The following is a 17,810-nucleotide window of genomic DNA, read 5'->3' on the forward strand; positions in this document are numbered from 1 at the left end:
GACAACAGCAGCTTCCCTGGATGATTTCAGGGACAGAATCACCTTCCCACAAACACACTGTGTCCGCTGTAGAGACCCCTCCCTCCTGCATGTTAAGTGTGGTGTTTCCCAGTCTGTGAGGAGCACCAGCTCCATCTTGCTAGCAGTCCTTGAGCACAATGGTGGCTCTATGGTCAAAGAAGTCAGGAAAATGATGAGCTAGAAAAAAATGTGTGAAAAGGTCTCTGCTGCACTATTTCTTGAACCTTGAACTAAGGGGACACTGGGATTCTTATGTGGAAATGCTCTCAGCCATGTTATTTCACCAGGGAACTGCTGGGTGCACAGCACGGCTCTGTGTCCAGACTCACATTTGTAGGGAAGACACTTGTGAGCTGTTTATCGGGCTTCTCTTTGGGTGGATGGCAGGGAGAAGGAGAAGGGCTTGGGTGCTTGACTGCACTTTGCCTTTGCTGGGCTTCCAATGCCTGAGAAAGGCCATGATTCAAGAGGACTGGTTTTCCCTGAGGGTGGGGACGAATTCCACTCTGAGGCCACAAGCCAATGTCCAGAAGGAAGCAATTACTGCCTAAAGTGGGAAATGCCGGCATCGTCTGTCCTGAATTAAGGTTTCATTCTGGCTCTTTCAGTTATTTTTATTTTTCTGAAAATCAGCTGAATGTTTCAGAAGCTGGGAGCCACTGCCGCTCCTGGTCTTAGGTGTCTACAAATTGGTGGGCAGTTCAGGATCACATGAGGAGTTATCATTTCCTTGTATCACTGGTCACTGGGTATGTTTCTTTATAGTAATCACAAGACTTTCCATGAGGGGGGTTACTTCTCAGGCTCCTCAGTTTGGCCTGTGTGGGTGCGATGCGGAAAATGCTTTCTTTTTTCAAGTCGACAATTTCAGTGGAACTACTGAGTGGACAAGAAGTCACCCCAGCTTACAGGAAGACAGCTGTTCTCCACTAACCCCTTTCCCTTGGGTCCCAGCAACTCTCATCCTAACTGCAGCTCGGGACAGACAAAGTCTAACAGGTGCTTTTTCTGAAGTGAGAAAGTGTTTATTAACTGGTTTTGAAGTCCCTTCCTGCCTTTGGAAAGTCAAGCCACAGGTCTTAAAATCTCGCTCAGCCCAAGCTCAGTTTGGTGATTAAGCCACTTCACGTCCCCGTTTTCAGTGGTCACAAACATGCGCTTGCTTGGGTTCTGGTCCCTCACAGTGATCACAAATGGGATTGCTGGTTTTCTGCTCTCTCCCTGAGGGTGAAGAAGTCATTTCCTGTGCCATCACTCAGCGCCATCTGCTGGCCTGCAGAATTCCCACAGGCCAGGTGCTGTGGTGACCCGGGCATTTTTAGCATATGCAGCCCCACCCCCCATCCCGCCTCTGCGCCTGGCACTTACATGTGCCAGGGCGGTCAGTGGGTAACCCTCAGCTGCACTTTTGCACATCAGGAGGCTGAGTTTGTATGACTCCCCCGAGTTTAGCGCTGCAGACCACCTGTCATGCTCTTCTTCCGGGGCAACCGGCCAAGGGGCTATTTGGCGGTCTGGGTTCTTCTTGTCCTGGAGCCGTCCTGGTCTCAGGGCCCACCAAGGGAGAGTGAGGCCAGTCAACCCAGGTCTCCTTCAAACCTCTGCCTGCCAGGAGCCAGAGAAATTCTAGTGGGGCCAGAGGGAGGCTGGCAGCCAGGAGAGACTCTGGTACTTGACCCTGGCATAGAGCAGGTAGAGAGATGACAGAGCCACTGGCATGTTCCCCACGGCAGGATGTCTGCCTTACACCTGCACTGAATCCCAATGACGTGATCGTTTGGAATAAGGTTCAGCATATATGTGTGGCCTGTGTGTTTATGAGGTATGTTATGTGCAAGGTATGTGTCTGTGTGATGTCCATGCATGTGTGTGTAACCTCCTTTAAAACAGGGAATGGGGGCTCTGGATTTCTATCCTTGTCACCCCCAATGCTCCCTAAGCTATGTGTACAGAGAAAGGGAAAGTTCACACCCACAGCCCTGCTCGGGCCCCTTTGGGGATTTCTGTATTGTTGGCCCACATCCCATTAGGGTACATTGTGAGCTGCAAGGCTCTTGCTGGGCAGACCCCTACCCGTGAAGAGAGGAGCTCAGTGGCCCAGGGCCCTCATCAATAGGCCTTTCCCTTCTGTGCACAGCAGAAACTTCCAGATCCACTCCCACTAGCCTGCAAACATCCACCATTTTATACCATGCCTGGGGACTTAACATTGTTTTTAAACACGCTGCACATTGGACATGCTGTTTGACACAGTGTATTTGACAGTATACTTATACTATTTTGGGCTTCCTAGGTGGTGCTAGTGGTAAAGAACCCACCTTTCAATGCAGGAGGCATAAGAAGACACAAGTTTGACCCCTGGATTGGGAAGATCCCCTGGAGGAGGAAATGGCAACCCACTCCAGTATTCTTGCTTGGGAAATCCCATTGACAGAGAAGCCTGGCGGGCTACAGTCCAAGGGGTCACAAAGAGTCGGACACAACTGAGTGACCGAGCACAACTATCATATTTTAATTACACTCATGCAACTCATCTCAAAGCTCATTTAAATTTTTTATTAAAAATTACTGTTGAAAAAAAGTCCAGTGACAAAAGATTGTTCTTCTGAAATGAATGGAGAATACGACGCCCAGATTAACTGGTCAACTGTGCTCCTTGGGAGGCTGGAGGCCTGACAATCCAGCAGTCTGCTCCACATGTGAAAACCTGGGTGGGGTTCTGCAGTCATTCGTTGGGGGTAAATGTGAAGTCACCATCCAGTGGCAAAGGCAAGGCTGATACCAGCAATTGCAGGGAAAGAACAGGATCAAACAAAAAGCATTTATTATTTTAACCACAGAATGAATTATGTTTCTGTTACAAAAACTTTTGGTCCCACTGAGGAACAAGGTGTTTGTGGCATCAGCAGACAACTGATGCTGGCCAGGGCAATGTGTCCATCATGCTGTCCTTTTGTTCCTGTTAAACGTGGACTGAAAGGTGAAGGGACATGGAGTGAGCCCAGACCAGGGTAGAGACGTGGTTAGAACCATCAGAAGGGCAGCATGCCTGTGAAAGCCCAGCCCAGGCCAGATGCCCCATAGGAAGCCCTAACCTTCCAAATTTTGCTCATTTACATCACAAATCCCTCTTCTACAAGGTTGCCTTTCCCTGCGTCCCCTCCTCTGTGACCCCAGGGAAAGGAGAGTTATCCATAACACAGGACACAATTTTCACTGGATAAGATGTGGACACTGGCCACAGGGGGAATTCTACACTCAGGTCTCTCTCCACTGGGGGAGGAGCAGAGGACAGGGAGGGAGGGGGAAGCTCTGGCTGCCTCCCAGGCTGGGTTTCTCTTGCCCACTAGCATTCTAGATGTTCTTCCTCCCCTGGCTCCGGGGAGGGGTGAGGAGATGCTAGGCAGTGGACAATCCCACCAGAAAGAAGGAAAGAGTTCTGCACACTTGCTACATACATGCCCCTTATTCCTGTATGCATGTGGCCTCAGCTACAGACACACTTTAGGGCTGAAGAAGAGCCCTGGGAGTCCAGCAGTGTGTATGGACGGCCTCTTTCTTAGATGCCATCCTCGCTTTATCCAGATCTTCCTCTGATAATTCTACACAGCCTGGCCACAGAGATTGTGTCACTGATCTTTATAATTTCAGTGTGCTGTGCATTGAGTATCTGCTCAGCCCACAGGGAACCTCTCTTTGAACACAGTGAATAAACCACCAAGTGGCACGATTCCAAAAAGCACGGGTAGGTTCTGAAAGTTTCTTAACACAAGTTCCACCAGGGGACTCATGTCTTTTCCTGGCTAAGCTGGGGTGCTGACCACTGCCTTTCTCTGTTCCCAGCTCCCCTGTTAGTGGTGGTGTCTCCTCCTCTGGATGTAGACGCAACTGATAACGAGATGGTCTGAGGTTATGTGTCTTGACAGACCTAAGAAGGATGGCCAATAAACACCTACCTTCCAGGGTTACGGCAAACCTGATATCAATGAGCTGATGCCCTGCATATGATCAAACAATAATTAGGATTAACTAAGAAGTAGGGAACTAGAAAAGATTTCCTGGGTCTTGTAGCTTCAACTGAAAATCATACTCAATGAGGCTTACTTGTGGGCAGGGCAAGGGTCTTTGGCTTTATTTTGAATTCATACTTGCCTCAGAAACTTATCTTTAGATGGCCTTGGCCACCCAGGTTGTCCTTTACCATGAAAACAGAAAAAGTCAGGGAACGCCAGCTGCAGCAGAGGAAGCTTTGGCTAAGCAGACAGCAGGGTGCTGCGGTACCCTGCTGTCTGTCCTTGGTCAGACCTGAGATGATGGGCACCTTCTCCCTCACTAGATCTTTACAAAAAACCTTCTTTATTAGTCTTCAGTTAAGTATAGTCTTCAGAGAGTCTGAAGGAGAGGGGCTGTTGAGGGGAGAGCAGGCCACGTCAATTCATTCCAACAGGCCCCATTTTCCACGTAGACCCGAACTTTCTGCCTCAGAACACACAGAGAAAAAGCAGGATCCAAGCTTTCTATTTTCCCTGAACTGGGCTGCAGGCTTAGAAACTGCAATGATCCAGCCTGATTTGTTTGTTTATTTTTAAGCCACAAAGCACTTTTATTGGGGAAAGTTTTCCAGTGGCAGGACTCAGTCTCAGGACCTGTCGGAGCCATGTTCTAGAGGCAGTCAAACCCCTTCTCCTCTCCTTTCCCTCCCTGGAAGTTGTCACAAGCCAAAGGCATTCTCCAGAAATTGCAGCCAAGGTGGGCAAGAGGGCTCAGCACACCGTGGTGATGCTGGGTGTTCAAATGCAACCCAGGAGCCTGAGAACTGGACAGTGAGAAAGGAATTTGCAAACAAATCCTGCAAACAGCGTGCCACATGGACAAGAAACACACATGAATCCATAGGCTCCTTAGTCCTGGTGTCTGTCTGTCTTCCCACCGCTTCTCTGGGACGGGTTTACTTTGTGGAGGGCGTGTTCCAGGACAGGCTTTGGGGGAACAACAGTCACAGACACAGTGCACCTGAGCCGTCTCTCCCGATGGGCAGAGGGAGATGAAGGCTCAAAATCAAGGCACTAGAATAGTCTTCCCACAGCCGCTCATCTGCTGAAAGGCAGCCACGGACGGCGTGGGAGCCTTTAGTTAACCACGTCGTAGTAGTAATTGCGCAGCCGCAGTTCCACAGCTACGAATCCAGGCCTGTTCTCCACTCTGCAAAGGGGAGAGAGAGGTGTTACTGTTTGTTATCAATGCTTGTGAAAAAAGCGCTGATCACAGCTGGGGCCTCTGCAGGCCAAGTGCGAGTGGAGTGGCAGCGCCCTCTGCTGGCTTCCTCAGGAACCCGCGGTCACAGCACACTCCTGCTCTGGGCTCAGGTGACCAGAAGCCTCTGGGGAACAGTGTCATGCCCACCCCAGACCCACAGAACCAACCTGCATACAACAGGGTACCCAGGTGACTTTAAACTCCACTTTCAGATCTTTAAACCCCACTTTCAGAGACGGTCTCTTTATGATCTAGCAAAACAGAATGCGTCTGAAAATAGTTGATCAGTGTGCTATAGATATACATTTAACACTTAGCTCCTAATCTCTTTAAGAAAAAAATGTGGGCACAATTTATAGTTGTGCCCCAGTAGATAGCTCCAGTAGATGGCTCTAGATTTTCTGAAAACATGCTGCTATTACACACCGTAATGTGGCAAGGTCTTACTTTTGTCACTGTTAGCAGGTGAGGCGATGGTATAAGCAAACCATGGGTAAAAGTTTTTAACAATCTGCAACCTCTAAACAAACATCTATAGGCATCTCTGTTTCCTCTAACGTGGGCATACTGAATAGGATTAGCTGAAAGCAAGTATTTCTTAAAACTCTGAGAATATGTCCTTGCTTGGAAATTATTTTATTTTGCAAGATTTTTGGCAATATTGCAAGTGGGTAAAACTGCCCAGTAAGTGACACAGAACTTGAGGTTAAATTGCATACACTGTCCACATTCAACCTTTTTGACCAACAACAGTTGCAATTTCACATGGTTCAGTCTAGATATAAGAGAATAGCCAGGCACCACACATGGGGACCAAAAATCATTAACTCACTGTTATAAGAGCAGTGGTTTCTACAGAACCAAAACAGGTTGTTCTGTCAAATGGCATCAAAATAAATGGTTGCACTTATGGTTTTCATTTGCACTTATGGTTTTCAAGAGCAAGCAATAAAGCTGCTTGAAGCATGTCATCTGTGGTCATGGTTAGAGACAAAAGCTTCCTCCGTCTCACTGTGGGAAGATGTGTCTCCAGCCATCAAGGTGTGTGCAGGAGTGGAAGTGATGGCCAAGCCTGGGATGCAGAGCCACAAATGGAAATGTGTCCACACAGAGGGAAACCTTCCCTCCTGCTACTAAGCTTCTACAACTAAAGAGCACAACCTCATCATCTTTGCAAACAGGGTGTTCTCCTCTGACCGAATGTACAAAAAGTCCCTAAGAGTCTTACTGTGAGGGTTTCATCCACCTAATAGCCTGTACTCTGTGCCATGCTTAGTAGCTCAGTCGTGTCTGACTCTGCAACCTCATGGACTATAGCCTGCCAGGCTCCTCTGTCCATGGGGATTCTCCAGGCAAGAATACTGGAGTGGATTGCTATTTCCTCCTCCAGGGGATCTTTCCGACTCAGGGATTGAACCCAGGTCTCCTGCATTGCAGGCAGATTTTTTACTGTCTGTGCCACCAGGGAAGCCCATGAATACTGGAGTGGGTAGCCTTTCCTTTCTCCAGGGGATCTTGCTGACGTACCAAGCAAACTAGTGTGGGGAAATAGGAATACAGAATGACCCTCAGCAAAGATGCCTGGTCAGGTTTCCCATAGAATCTCTCCTTTATACTATGGGTCAGGCTGCTGCCTGGAAGCCAGGAAAACTCTGAGCTTCTGCAGAGGAGCGTGGCCAAGTGTCCTGTGTGCTTGCCGGTGTCCTGCCCACTTCTGTGTGCCTGGGCCTGGGGTGCTTTTGCTGCTCTGACCCTTGTGCCCAGCAGCCTCCTTCTCTTCTCATTTTCTACAGTCAAGTTCCTCACCCTGCAGTTCTCAGTTGGAACACCCCTTCCTAAAAGAGGCCAATATGGACTTGTCAATGGAACTATAATCCCCACCCCTCGAAAATTCTCTGTGCGTGTGCTGTACTGTACTCAGTTGCTCAGTAGTGTCCGACTCTTTGCGAGTCTATGGTAGTAGGGTTCGACTATTACCAGTCAGAGCTGTGTCCGACTTTATGCGCTTGTAACCTTCCAGGCTCCTCTGTCAATGGAATTCTCTAGGCAAGAATATTGGAGTGGGTTGCCATTTCCTCCTCCTCCAGGGGATCTTCCCCACCCAGGGATCGAACTTCTCTACTCTCACTCAAAGCTCCCTGTGGTTTGCTCTATAGCACCATCACAATATGTAATCATGCATGTAAGTGCTTGGTTAATTAGTTTCCTGTTCGCCCAGCCCAGAATTGTTAACTTCCATGAGGAAAGTGCTCTTTTCCTTGGCTGATCCCGGGGTCAATTCTAGATAATAAAGAGATTCTTAACTTCCATTCCCAGCTACAGTCATGGAAGATGCTTCCTGGGATGTTGCAGAATTCCAGGTGGCATCTGAAAGCACTTAGAATATCCATCATCTTGGAGATGCTTCTGCAGCATCAGGTGTCATACCTGAAAATAAGCCTGATCCTCAAAATATTAAATCTATTGGCAGATATATGAGTTCCTCCTGATTACAGACCTGCATCTTTTCCAAGCTACAAGGGCTCTATAGACACACTTTAGTGTCAGAAGGAAAGAGACCCTGGCCTTGGGTTTCCTCACAATGCACATCCATGTTGCCAAATCCAGGCAAGGTCAAAGGCCATGTCCCTGATTCTCAGGGGCAATGCATTTCCCTTGCCAGCTGAGCTCCCCTGCACATCACCTGCCTACAATGTCACATGTGCTCTACCTGGCAGGCCACCGGGGCAGACTCTAGGGCCACTGTTTCAAGTCCTGAGTCACTTTTGGGGAGTGCAACCTGAGCCAATCCATCCGTGATCATGCTTCAGGCTGAAAGGTGATCAGGAATTAGGATAGTATGACATCTCCCTGCTAAGTACTTCCATCATCTTCTCTTACCAAGCATGGCATGCATCCCCAGACCAGACACTTAAGAACATTTGATTTTTATTTTGAACACCCCCTAACCCTGGCTGATATCATCTACATTTAAATTTTCATACCTGGAATTAGAGTAATTGCATACTCTTTAGACTAAAGAACAGAAGTGTATGGTCCAGGAAGCAAGACCTGTCCCCGATTGTTTGTTTAGAAGGGAGCCCATCCCTGATTCACGAAAAGATAGCATTTATGCTCCTTATTAGTGCCTGGCAATTCCATCTGCCTCCAGAGGATTGGGCTAAATGGCAGGAAGGGCTAAGTACTCACTCATAGGTCCAGCACAGGGTCATCAGTTCGTACATCTCTCTTGGACACCCTGGTGGGCACCCCATCCTCTCTCCTTTCTCCAGCATTGCAGAAACTTCACTGCCTTTCATTCCCTAAACGAGCCAAAACCAAGCACAGCATTCAGCAAAACAAAACAAACAGAACCCATCCCTAAAAAGAAATGAAAGAGTAGATGCTGTGTGACTTCAGTTATATAAAGTACAAGAAACAGAAGCACCTAACCTATGATGTCAGGAATCAGGTGGGGTGACCCTTGGGATAAGTCATGTGCATGTAGCAGGAAAAGGGAGCTTCTGTTTCTGCTTTGAGGGGCTGGCTTCATGGGCATGTCCCAATTAAGAAATTCCATCAAGCTGTAGCCTAGGATTTGTGCACTTCTCTGTGTATGTATTTTGATGTGAAAAAAAAAATCTCAGAAAAGATTGTGGAACTACACATTTGCTAATGAGAGTAGCCATTATTTTTATTTCAACTCTAATGAATGTTGATTTGGATAAATGTTTAAGTAAAATTTGTATTTTAAGGCAGGACAAAAAAATTAAATATAAAATCCTTTCTGTGTGTTTTGACTTCCTCTCTCCCTTCCTAATGGGCTGTGTGTATCTGCACTACACATTAACCAGAGCTCCTCAAAGACAGGAGTACCTGCTTGACCACAGAGATCAATTTTCTTTCTCTCTTCTGACACTGGCAATGTCACTTCTTTAAAAAATAGTGTTCTTTCTTAGCTCTGTAGGGGGTTGTGGTGACTTGCTGCTCCCTTTGTACACGCTTACCTGGACTGTGTATCCTTAGTGAATGAGTATGTCATTTTGATGTATAATCTTTTGTCTCAAAAGATCTTGTCTCCACGACTGTGCCTTCGACTTTTAACAGGTGGAATAACTATCAGTGCCTTCTAAAAATTTGCTTCCTGGGTTATGATCCTCAGTTTGGCTCAAATAAAATTCCCTTTCTTCCTTCTGAACTTGATAGTTAACTGAGTTTTTGTTGACATATTAATGCATATTTATGTGTATAATACACAATAAAAAAAAACACATATTGTCCAGATAGTTCCAAATATTTCTTTCAGTTTAGAATAAACTCGGACCGCATTAACTCTGCACTCTCAAAAGATACAGACTCAGGAAGGGTGACCAAATTTGATGTTTTTCAGGGTCCTGTAAAGATAATCTGGTGCTTATCTGTACTGATGGCCTGATAATTAGGAAATAAAGCACAAGTAACTCACCCGATATGGCTTCTGCCCATAGGAAAACGCTTCCCACATTAACACTCCGAAGCTCCAAACATCACTCTTGCTGGAGAACTTGTAGTAGTTGATGCATTCCGGAGCATACCACTTCACAGGCCACTTTCCGTGGGTCTGGGCCTGAAAACCAGGCAAATGGAGATGTTCCATTAAGAACAAAATGATGGACACCATGTTTGTTCATAGCAGCACTATTCACAACAACCAAAGGTGTGAGCTCCCCAAGTGTCCATTGACAAATAAAGGGATACACAAAATGGGGTATATTGATATAGTGGATGTACATTTAAGAAGGAAGGGGATTCTGATAGATGCCATGACATAGATGAACCACGCAGTTACCTTTTATTAAGCTCAGTGAAATAAGCTGGTCAAGTCACTAAAGGACTAATATATGATTCCACACAACTGAGACCTCTGGAGTCACAGAGACAGAAAGTAGAATAACTGTTGCCTGGGGCCAGAGGAGGGGGAGAGATGGAGAGTAGCTGTTTGATGGGTACAGAGTTTCAGTTTGGGAAGATGAAAAGAATTCTGGAGACTGGTTGTGAGCAACGTGAATGAACATTACTGAACTGTATTCTTGAAATGGTTAAAATGGTAAAATTTATGTTATGTATGCCCGTGCTAAGCTGCTTCAGTTGCGTCCAAGTCTTTGCACCCCTGTGGACTGTAACCTGCCAGGCTTCTCTGTCCATGGGATTTTCCAGGCAAGAATATTGGAGTGGGTTGCCATTTCTTCCTCCAGACGTTATGTATATTTTACTGCAATTTTAAAAATCAATAAAATCATGACTCACAAAATGCCTGTGTATATATATTCCGTCTGAATCTTAAAATATGATTAAATCTTAAAGTTTTAAGATTTAAACATGTATTTTTAAGATTCAGGCTGAATTTTTTGTATCTTTTAAGTCTCTTTCTCTCACCTCTTCCTTCGGTTGCTCCCAGCTTCTTGGAGTTTGGCATGACAATGCAAGAGTCAGGCCTGAGTATTACTTAATGGTTTTGTTCCAAGAAATACTGGGCTGTTTACAATATATTTAACTATTATTGTACGTTTGTCTACAGTTTTAAGTCAGCACTGATTATTTCTGGGGAGACGTTTTCCTAGTATCATTTAAAACAAAATTGCAAACTTTCTAATTTAAAAAAGCAAGTGGTGGTAAAAAGATCAAAATTTTGTCCAGAAAAACCCTTTCTGAGGGACATGAGGTTCAGTGCGACATGTATAAGTCTTACTACCTCCCTTGGAAGTCACTATAACCCTGGTGGCATCTCTTGGGGTGGACAGACGGAGGCCAGCTGCCCTATGGTGGCCAGAGGGGGACAACTCAGGGATTTTAATCTGAGATCATAGATGCCAGCACACTTCTCTAAATGGCACATTGCTTATACTTCTGTCTCATTCATTTTATGCATTATTTTTAGATTTTGATTTCAGGTTTTTTTGAACAATCTAGTCACGTATGTTATTTCAAGTTTATTCTGCATTTTGATTACAAGATAAACCTTTGACAAATCCTAAATATGAGGGAAAGTGAGTCTCTTTCCACCACAAACTCAAAGTCCTCACGAACAGGGACAGCACATTTGATTATTTTTCTTGAATCCTTCCAGAAAAATCTATATACAAGTATAAATAAGTAATACATGCTTTTTTGAGAGGTAATCAAGCTACAGGCATATACTTCTTATACTTTACTTTTTAATTTTTCTACTTAGCCATGTGTCATAGATATATTTCTGTCAGCACTTGCCAAGGAAGTCACTTTTAGGAGAGTTAATTGCATGCTTTCCATAAATCTGCTATGATTCATTTAGCCAGCCTCCTGCTGAGAGGTCATTAAGTTTTTTTCCTGATTTTCGCTCTTACACATCATGCTAGAATGAACATTACTGAGAGTGTGTATTTGCCCTGTGTATGGAGTACTTGTAAGGAGTTGCTGGATCAAAGCGCATTCGTGTTTATGGTCCTGGTTCCACACAAGTTCATACTGCCATGCACAGTTCTCCAAGAGCCCAGCTAATTTGCTTCTACCACTATCATCTCTCTTTAATCTTTCTTAACTTTTTAAAGTTTTTCATTTCACTTTGTTTTCTTAAAGAAATTCTTCACATTCCCATCTTTTCACGTATATTCAGTTTCTTTCGGCTGCTTCTAACATGGCTTTTTTTGGTACAGCATGATGACTGAGACATGTATATACTGCAGAATATTTACAACAATAAGATTAGTTAACACATCCTTCACCCGACAAGATGACCATTTTCTTGTCGTTGAAATGGTGAGAACATTTAAGATCTACTTTCTTAGTCACTTCCAAGTTTACAATGTAGTGGACTTCCCAGGTGGCTTAGCGGTAAAGAATCCACCTGCCAGTGCAGGAGACCCAGGTGATGTGGGTTCTATTCCTGGGTCAGGAAGATCCCCTGAAGGAAATGGCAACCCACTCCAGGATTCTTGCCTAGAGAACCCCATGGACAGAGGAGCCTGGTGGGCTACAGTCCATGGGGTCACAAAGAGTTGGACATGACTGAGGACGAGCACATACACTGTAGTACTCTTAATGCTAGGCTCCATACTGTAGATTAGAGCTCCAGAACTTAGCTTATAACTAGAAGTTTGTACCCTTTGGCCAATATCCTCATTTCTCCCACCTCCCAGCTCCTGGCAACCACAATCTACTCTCTGTTTCTATGACTTTAGCATTTTTTTTTAATATTCTACCATATAAGTGAGATCATATAGTATTTGTCTTTCTCTGACTTATTTCACTTAGCATAACGTCCTCATGTCTGTGTGCTGTGCTGCGCTGAGTCGCTCGGTTGTGTCCGACTCTTTGCAACTCCATGGACTTTAGCTAGTCAGGCTCCTCTGTCTGTGGGGATTCTCCAGGTAAGAATACTGGAGTGGGTTGCCATGCCCTCCTCCGGGGGATCTTTCCAACCCAGAGACTGAACCCGGGTCTCCCTGGGTTCATTGCAGATAGATTCTTTACCATCTGAGCCACCAGGGAAGCCCAAGAATACTGGATTGGGTAGCCTATCCCATCTCCAGGGGATCTTCCCAACCCAGGAATTGAATCAGAGTCTCCTGCATTGCAGGTGGATTCTTTACCAGCTGAGCTACCAGGAAAGCCCCCAAGGTACGTTGATGTTGTTTCAAATGGCAGGATTTGCTTCTTTTTTTATGGCTGGATATATCCCATGTGTTTGTCTACAGTTTTAAGCCAACACACACATACACACACTCACACACACATCACATTTTCTTTATCCAGTCATCTATTGATGGATATTAGATTGTTTCCATGTCTTGGCCATTGTGAATAATGCTGCAATGAACATGAGAGTTAAGATATCTTTACCAGATAGTGATTTCATTATCTTTGAATATATACTTGGAAGTGGGACTGCTGAATGATAACAGCAGTTCTATTCTTATTTTTTGAAGAAACTCTACATTGCTTTCCATAGTGACTGTACAAATTTATATTCCCACGAATAGTGCGCAAGGGTTCCTCTTTCTCCACATCCTCAGTAACATTTTCTATCTCTTATCTTTTTGGTGACAGACATTTTAACAGGTATGAGGAGACATATGGTGGTTCTGATTTGCATTTCTCTGTTGTTTAGTGATGTTGAATACCCTTACACGTACTTGTTGGCTGGCTATTTGTATGTCTTCTTTTGTTATAGAAATATAGGAAAAATAGAATCTTTCCATTCTGGTCCTTTGACCATTTAAAAACTGGATTATTTGGATTTTTTGCTACTGAGTTGTATTGAGATGTATGAGTTCCTTATATATTTTGCATAATTACCAATTATCAGATAGATGGTTTTCAAATATTTTCTCCCATTCTCTAGGTTGACCTTTAATTCTGCTGATTGTTTCTTTTGCTATACAGAAAACTTTTTAGTTTGATGTAGTCCTGCTTGTTGATTTCTGCTTTTGTTGCTTGTACTTTGGGTGTCAAATCCAAAAAATCATTGCCAAGACCAATGCTAAGGAGCTTTTTCCATATGTTTTCTTCTAGGAGTTTTATAGTTTCAAGTCTTACATTTAATTCATTAATCCACTTCGAGTTAATTTTTGTGAGTGTTATAGTCTAGGAGTCCAATTTCATTCTTTTGAATGTGAATATCCAGTTTTTGAAGAGTATTTTTCCCCATTGGATATCCTTGACTCCCTTATCAAATATTACTTGACTATATATGCATAGGTTTATGGGCTCTTGCTTCTGTTCCATTGGCTTTCATGTTTGTTTTTATGTCAGTACCACACTGTTTTGTTTACTATAGTTTTGTAGTATAGTTTGAAGTCAGGAAGCATAATACATCCAGCTTCATTATTTCAGAGGACTGCTTTGTCTATTCAGGGTCTCTGGGGGTTCCATATGAATTTTAGGATTATTTCTTCTATTTTTGTGAAAAATGGAATTCTTGCAGGGATTTGATTGAATCTGTAGATGGCTTTGGGTAGTATGGTAATTTTAATAATATTAACTCTTCTGATCCATGAACACAGGATACCTTTCCATTTCTTTGTGTATTCTTCAATTTTTCATCAATGTCTTATTTTCGGTCTGTAGATCTTTTAACTTTCTTGGCTAAATTTATTCCTAAATATCTATTGTTATGATGCAAATGTAAATGAAAGTTTTTCCTTTATGTCTTTTTCAGGTAGTTCACTGTTAGTGTATAGACATGCAACTGATTTTTGTATGTTGATTTTGTGTCTTGCTATTTTACTGAATTTGTTTAGTTGTTTTCACAGCTTTTTGATGCAGTCTTTGGGTTTTCTATATACAATGTGGGGGTTAAACAATGTGGGAGTTCAGGGTGCCAATACTTCATACAGTCAGAAATCCATGTATAACCTTACAGTTGGCTCTCCATCTTCATGGTTCTGCATCTATGGATTCAACCAATATTAAAATGTGTAGTGCTATAGTACATACTTAGTGAAAGAAATCCATGTGTAAGAGGCCCTGCACAATCCAAATCTGTGTTCTTCAAGGGCCAACTGTATAAGATTATGTCATCTGTAAACAAAGACAACTTTATTCTACCTTTCAGGTATGAATGCCTTTTATTTCTTTTTTTCACTTGAGGTAACTTTGATACATAAGCCTTTTTTTTTCCCCCTAATTGCTCTGGCTAGGACTTCCAGTACTGTTTAATAAGCACTCATTTTATTCCTGATCTTAGATAAAAATCTTTCAACCATTCTCCACTGAATTTGATGTCAGTTCTGGGCTTGCCATACATGGCCTTTATTGTATTGAGGTATGTTCCTTTTACACCAACCTTTATGAGACTGTTTATCATGAAGTGATGTGAATTCTGTCAAATGCCTTTTATGCATCTAATGAGATGACCATATGATTTTTATCTTTCGTTCTATTAATATGGAATAATGCCTTTTATGCATCTAATGAGATGACCATACGATTTTTATTTTTCGTTCTATTAATATGGGATATCACACTTACTGATTTGCATATATTGAACTATCCTTGCATTCAAAAATAAATCCCACTTGACCATGATGTGTGATCTTTGTAATGTGTTGCTAAATTTAGTTTGCTAGTATTGAGAATTTTTGCATCTAAGTTCATCAGGGATATCGGCCTATAGTTTTGTTTCCTTGTATCTAGCTTTGGTATCAGGATAACATTGGCCTTGTAAAATGAATTTGAGAGTATTTCCTCCTCTTCCATTTTGGGCATTAATTCTTCTTGATATGTTTAATAGAATTCTCTTATGAATTCTGTTAGGTCCATTTGGTCTAAAGTATAGGTGAAGTCTAATGTTTCCTTACTGATTTTCTGTTTGTATGATCTATCTATTGTTAAAAGTGGGGTATTGAAAGCCCCCACAATTATTATATTGTTATCTATTTCTCCCTTCATATATGTTAGTATTTGCTTGATATGTTCAGGTTCTCCAATGTTGGGGCATGTATATTTACAATTATTATATCTTCTTTATGAATTGACCCCTTTTCCATTATATGATGACTGACCTCCTTTGTCTCTGGCTAAGGTTTTTAGATTAAAGTCTATTTTGTATGATATAAACCTAGGTACATTTGCTACTTTTTTGTTTCCATTTGTAAGGGATATATTTTTCCATCTCTTCACTTGGAGATTTTGTGTATCCTTAAAACTGAAATGAGTCTCTTGTAGGCAGCATATTATTAGCTGGGTCTATTTTTTTTTTTTTTGTCCTTTCAGTCACTCTATGGTTTTTGATTGACAAATTTAATCCATTTACTAATTATTCACGGGTAAAGATTTACTAATATCATATTATTGTTTTCTGGATATTTTAGATGTCCTTTGTTCATTTCTTCCTCTCTTGTTGTCTTCCCTTGTGATGTGATGATTTTCCGTAGTGGTATACTTAGTTTCTTTTGCTCTATCTTTTACATATCTACTGCAAGTTTTTTCCTTGTGGTTACCCTAAGGCTTACATAAAATATCTTACAAATATAAATCTATTTTAAGGTGATAACAACTTAACTTTGATTGTATGCAAATACTCTTACCCTTTCACTCTTCCCCATACATGCTATGTTTTTGATATCACAATTAAAGTCTTTTTATATCATATATCCATTAATAAATTATTGTAGCCGTAGCTATTTTTAATATTTTTGCCCTTTAGCCCTTATGCCAGCATTAAGTAATTAACACAACACCATATTATAGTAATGGGGAATGCTAAATTTGATTATATACTTCCCTGTATCAGTATGCTTTATATTTTCATATTTTTCATGTTACTAATTAGCTTCGTTTTATTTTAGCTTGAAGAACTCAGAATTTTTTGTAACATAGGTCTAGTGGTAATATATTCCCTCAGCTTTTGTTTGGCTGGGAAAGTCTTTATCTCATCTTCATTTCTGAAGGACATAAAGTATTCTTTGGGATATATAGTATACTTGGTTGGCATTTTTTTTTTCTTTCGGTACATTGACTGTATCATTCCACTCTCTTGTGGCTTGTAGATGTGTGCTGAGAAGTCTGTTGGTAGCCTTAGGGGGAGCTCCCTTGTAAGTGACAAGGTTTTTTTTTCTCTTGCTGCTTTTATGATTCTTTTCTGATTTTTTACAGTTTTGTTATTCTGTTTCTTGGAGAAGATCTATTTCAACTGAATTTATCTGGGACCTACGAGCTTCATGAACTTGGATGCCCAAATCTCTCCTCAGATTTGGGAAGTCTCACTCATTATTTCTAAAAACAAGCTTTCTGCCCCTTTCATTCTCTCTTCTTGGACTTCAATAATACATAACTCATTTCACTTTATGGTGTCCCATATGTCCTGTAGGCTTTCCTTATTGCTTTCTTTAAGACATTTTTTTGGTTGCATTGGGCCTTTGTTGTGGTGTGCAAGCTTTCTCCAATTGCAGTGTGCAGGCTATCTAGTTGTGGTGCACAGGCTTAGCTACCCTGAAGTGGGTGGGATCTTAGTTCTCTGACCAGGGATTGAACCCATGTTCCCTGTATTGGAAGGTGGATTCTTAACCACTGGACCACCAGGGAAGTCCTGAGAGAGGCAATTCCTAGTCAGGTTGCTAAGAAATCCAGGGTCCCCAAGGAGGAAGAGGAGAAGGAGGAAGAGGAAAGGGTCTGGGGCTCTTGAAGCAGAGATAGGGGTCTGGGATTCTAAAGGCTTTCCCTTTCCTGGGGAAGAGAACTCTTTCTTTCTAGCTGGGTTCTCGCCTGGCACTGAGCATTGCTGACCTGAAGGATGGGATGATGCTGGCACAATGAAGTTATTGTTCTTTCTTTTGAGTGCAGTTATTCTCATGTTTTTCATTCCCTTGTGTTGCTAAGGCTTTCTAAGTGGACTCCAGTGTTCTCTCTGGAGCTCCATGAGATGGTGAAGGACAGGAAAGCCTGGTGTACTGTTGTCCATGGGGTTGCAGAGTCAGACATGACTGAGCAACTGAACAACAAGAGTTCTCTCAAAGCTGTTTCATTCAGGGATAGCTATCTGACCACTGATCTGTTTTGGAGGACAGAATCTGGATCTCCCACCCCACTGTCTTGTT

At 42.8% G+C, this 17,810-nt stretch overlaps 1 protein-coding gene across 4 annotated transcripts in view; it reads right to left on the reverse strand.

The window, feature by feature from the left end:
* Positions 1–2,828: 2,828 nt before the first annotated feature.
* Positions 2,829–17,810, reverse strand: part of SYK (spleen associated tyrosine kinase) — a 106,387-nt gene continuing 91,405 nt past the window's right edge. For all 4 annotated transcript variants that reach the window (XM_081571726.1, XM_081571714.1, XM_081571737.1 and 1 more), the window contains 3 exons: positions 9,722–9,862; positions 8,467–8,579; positions 2,829–5,223 (listed from right to left, as the gene is read on the reverse strand). In XM_081571726.1, coding sequence (XP_081427852.1) covers positions 5,151–5,223; positions 8,467–8,579; positions 9,722–9,862 — 327 coding nt within the window. In that variant the 3' untranslated portion in view covers positions 2,829–5,150. The remainder of the gene's footprint in view (positions 5,224–8,466; positions 8,580–9,721; positions 9,863–17,810) is intronic.

The sequence above is a fragment of the Giraffa tippelskirchi genome, chromosome 1, assembly GCF_054371585.1.
Source record: "Giraffa tippelskirchi isolate mGirTip1 chromosome 1, T2T-mGirTip1v1.2.pri, whole genome shotgun sequence".
Classification (NCBI taxonomy): domain Eukaryota; kingdom Metazoa; phylum Chordata; class Mammalia; order Artiodactyla; family Giraffidae; genus Giraffa; species Giraffa tippelskirchi.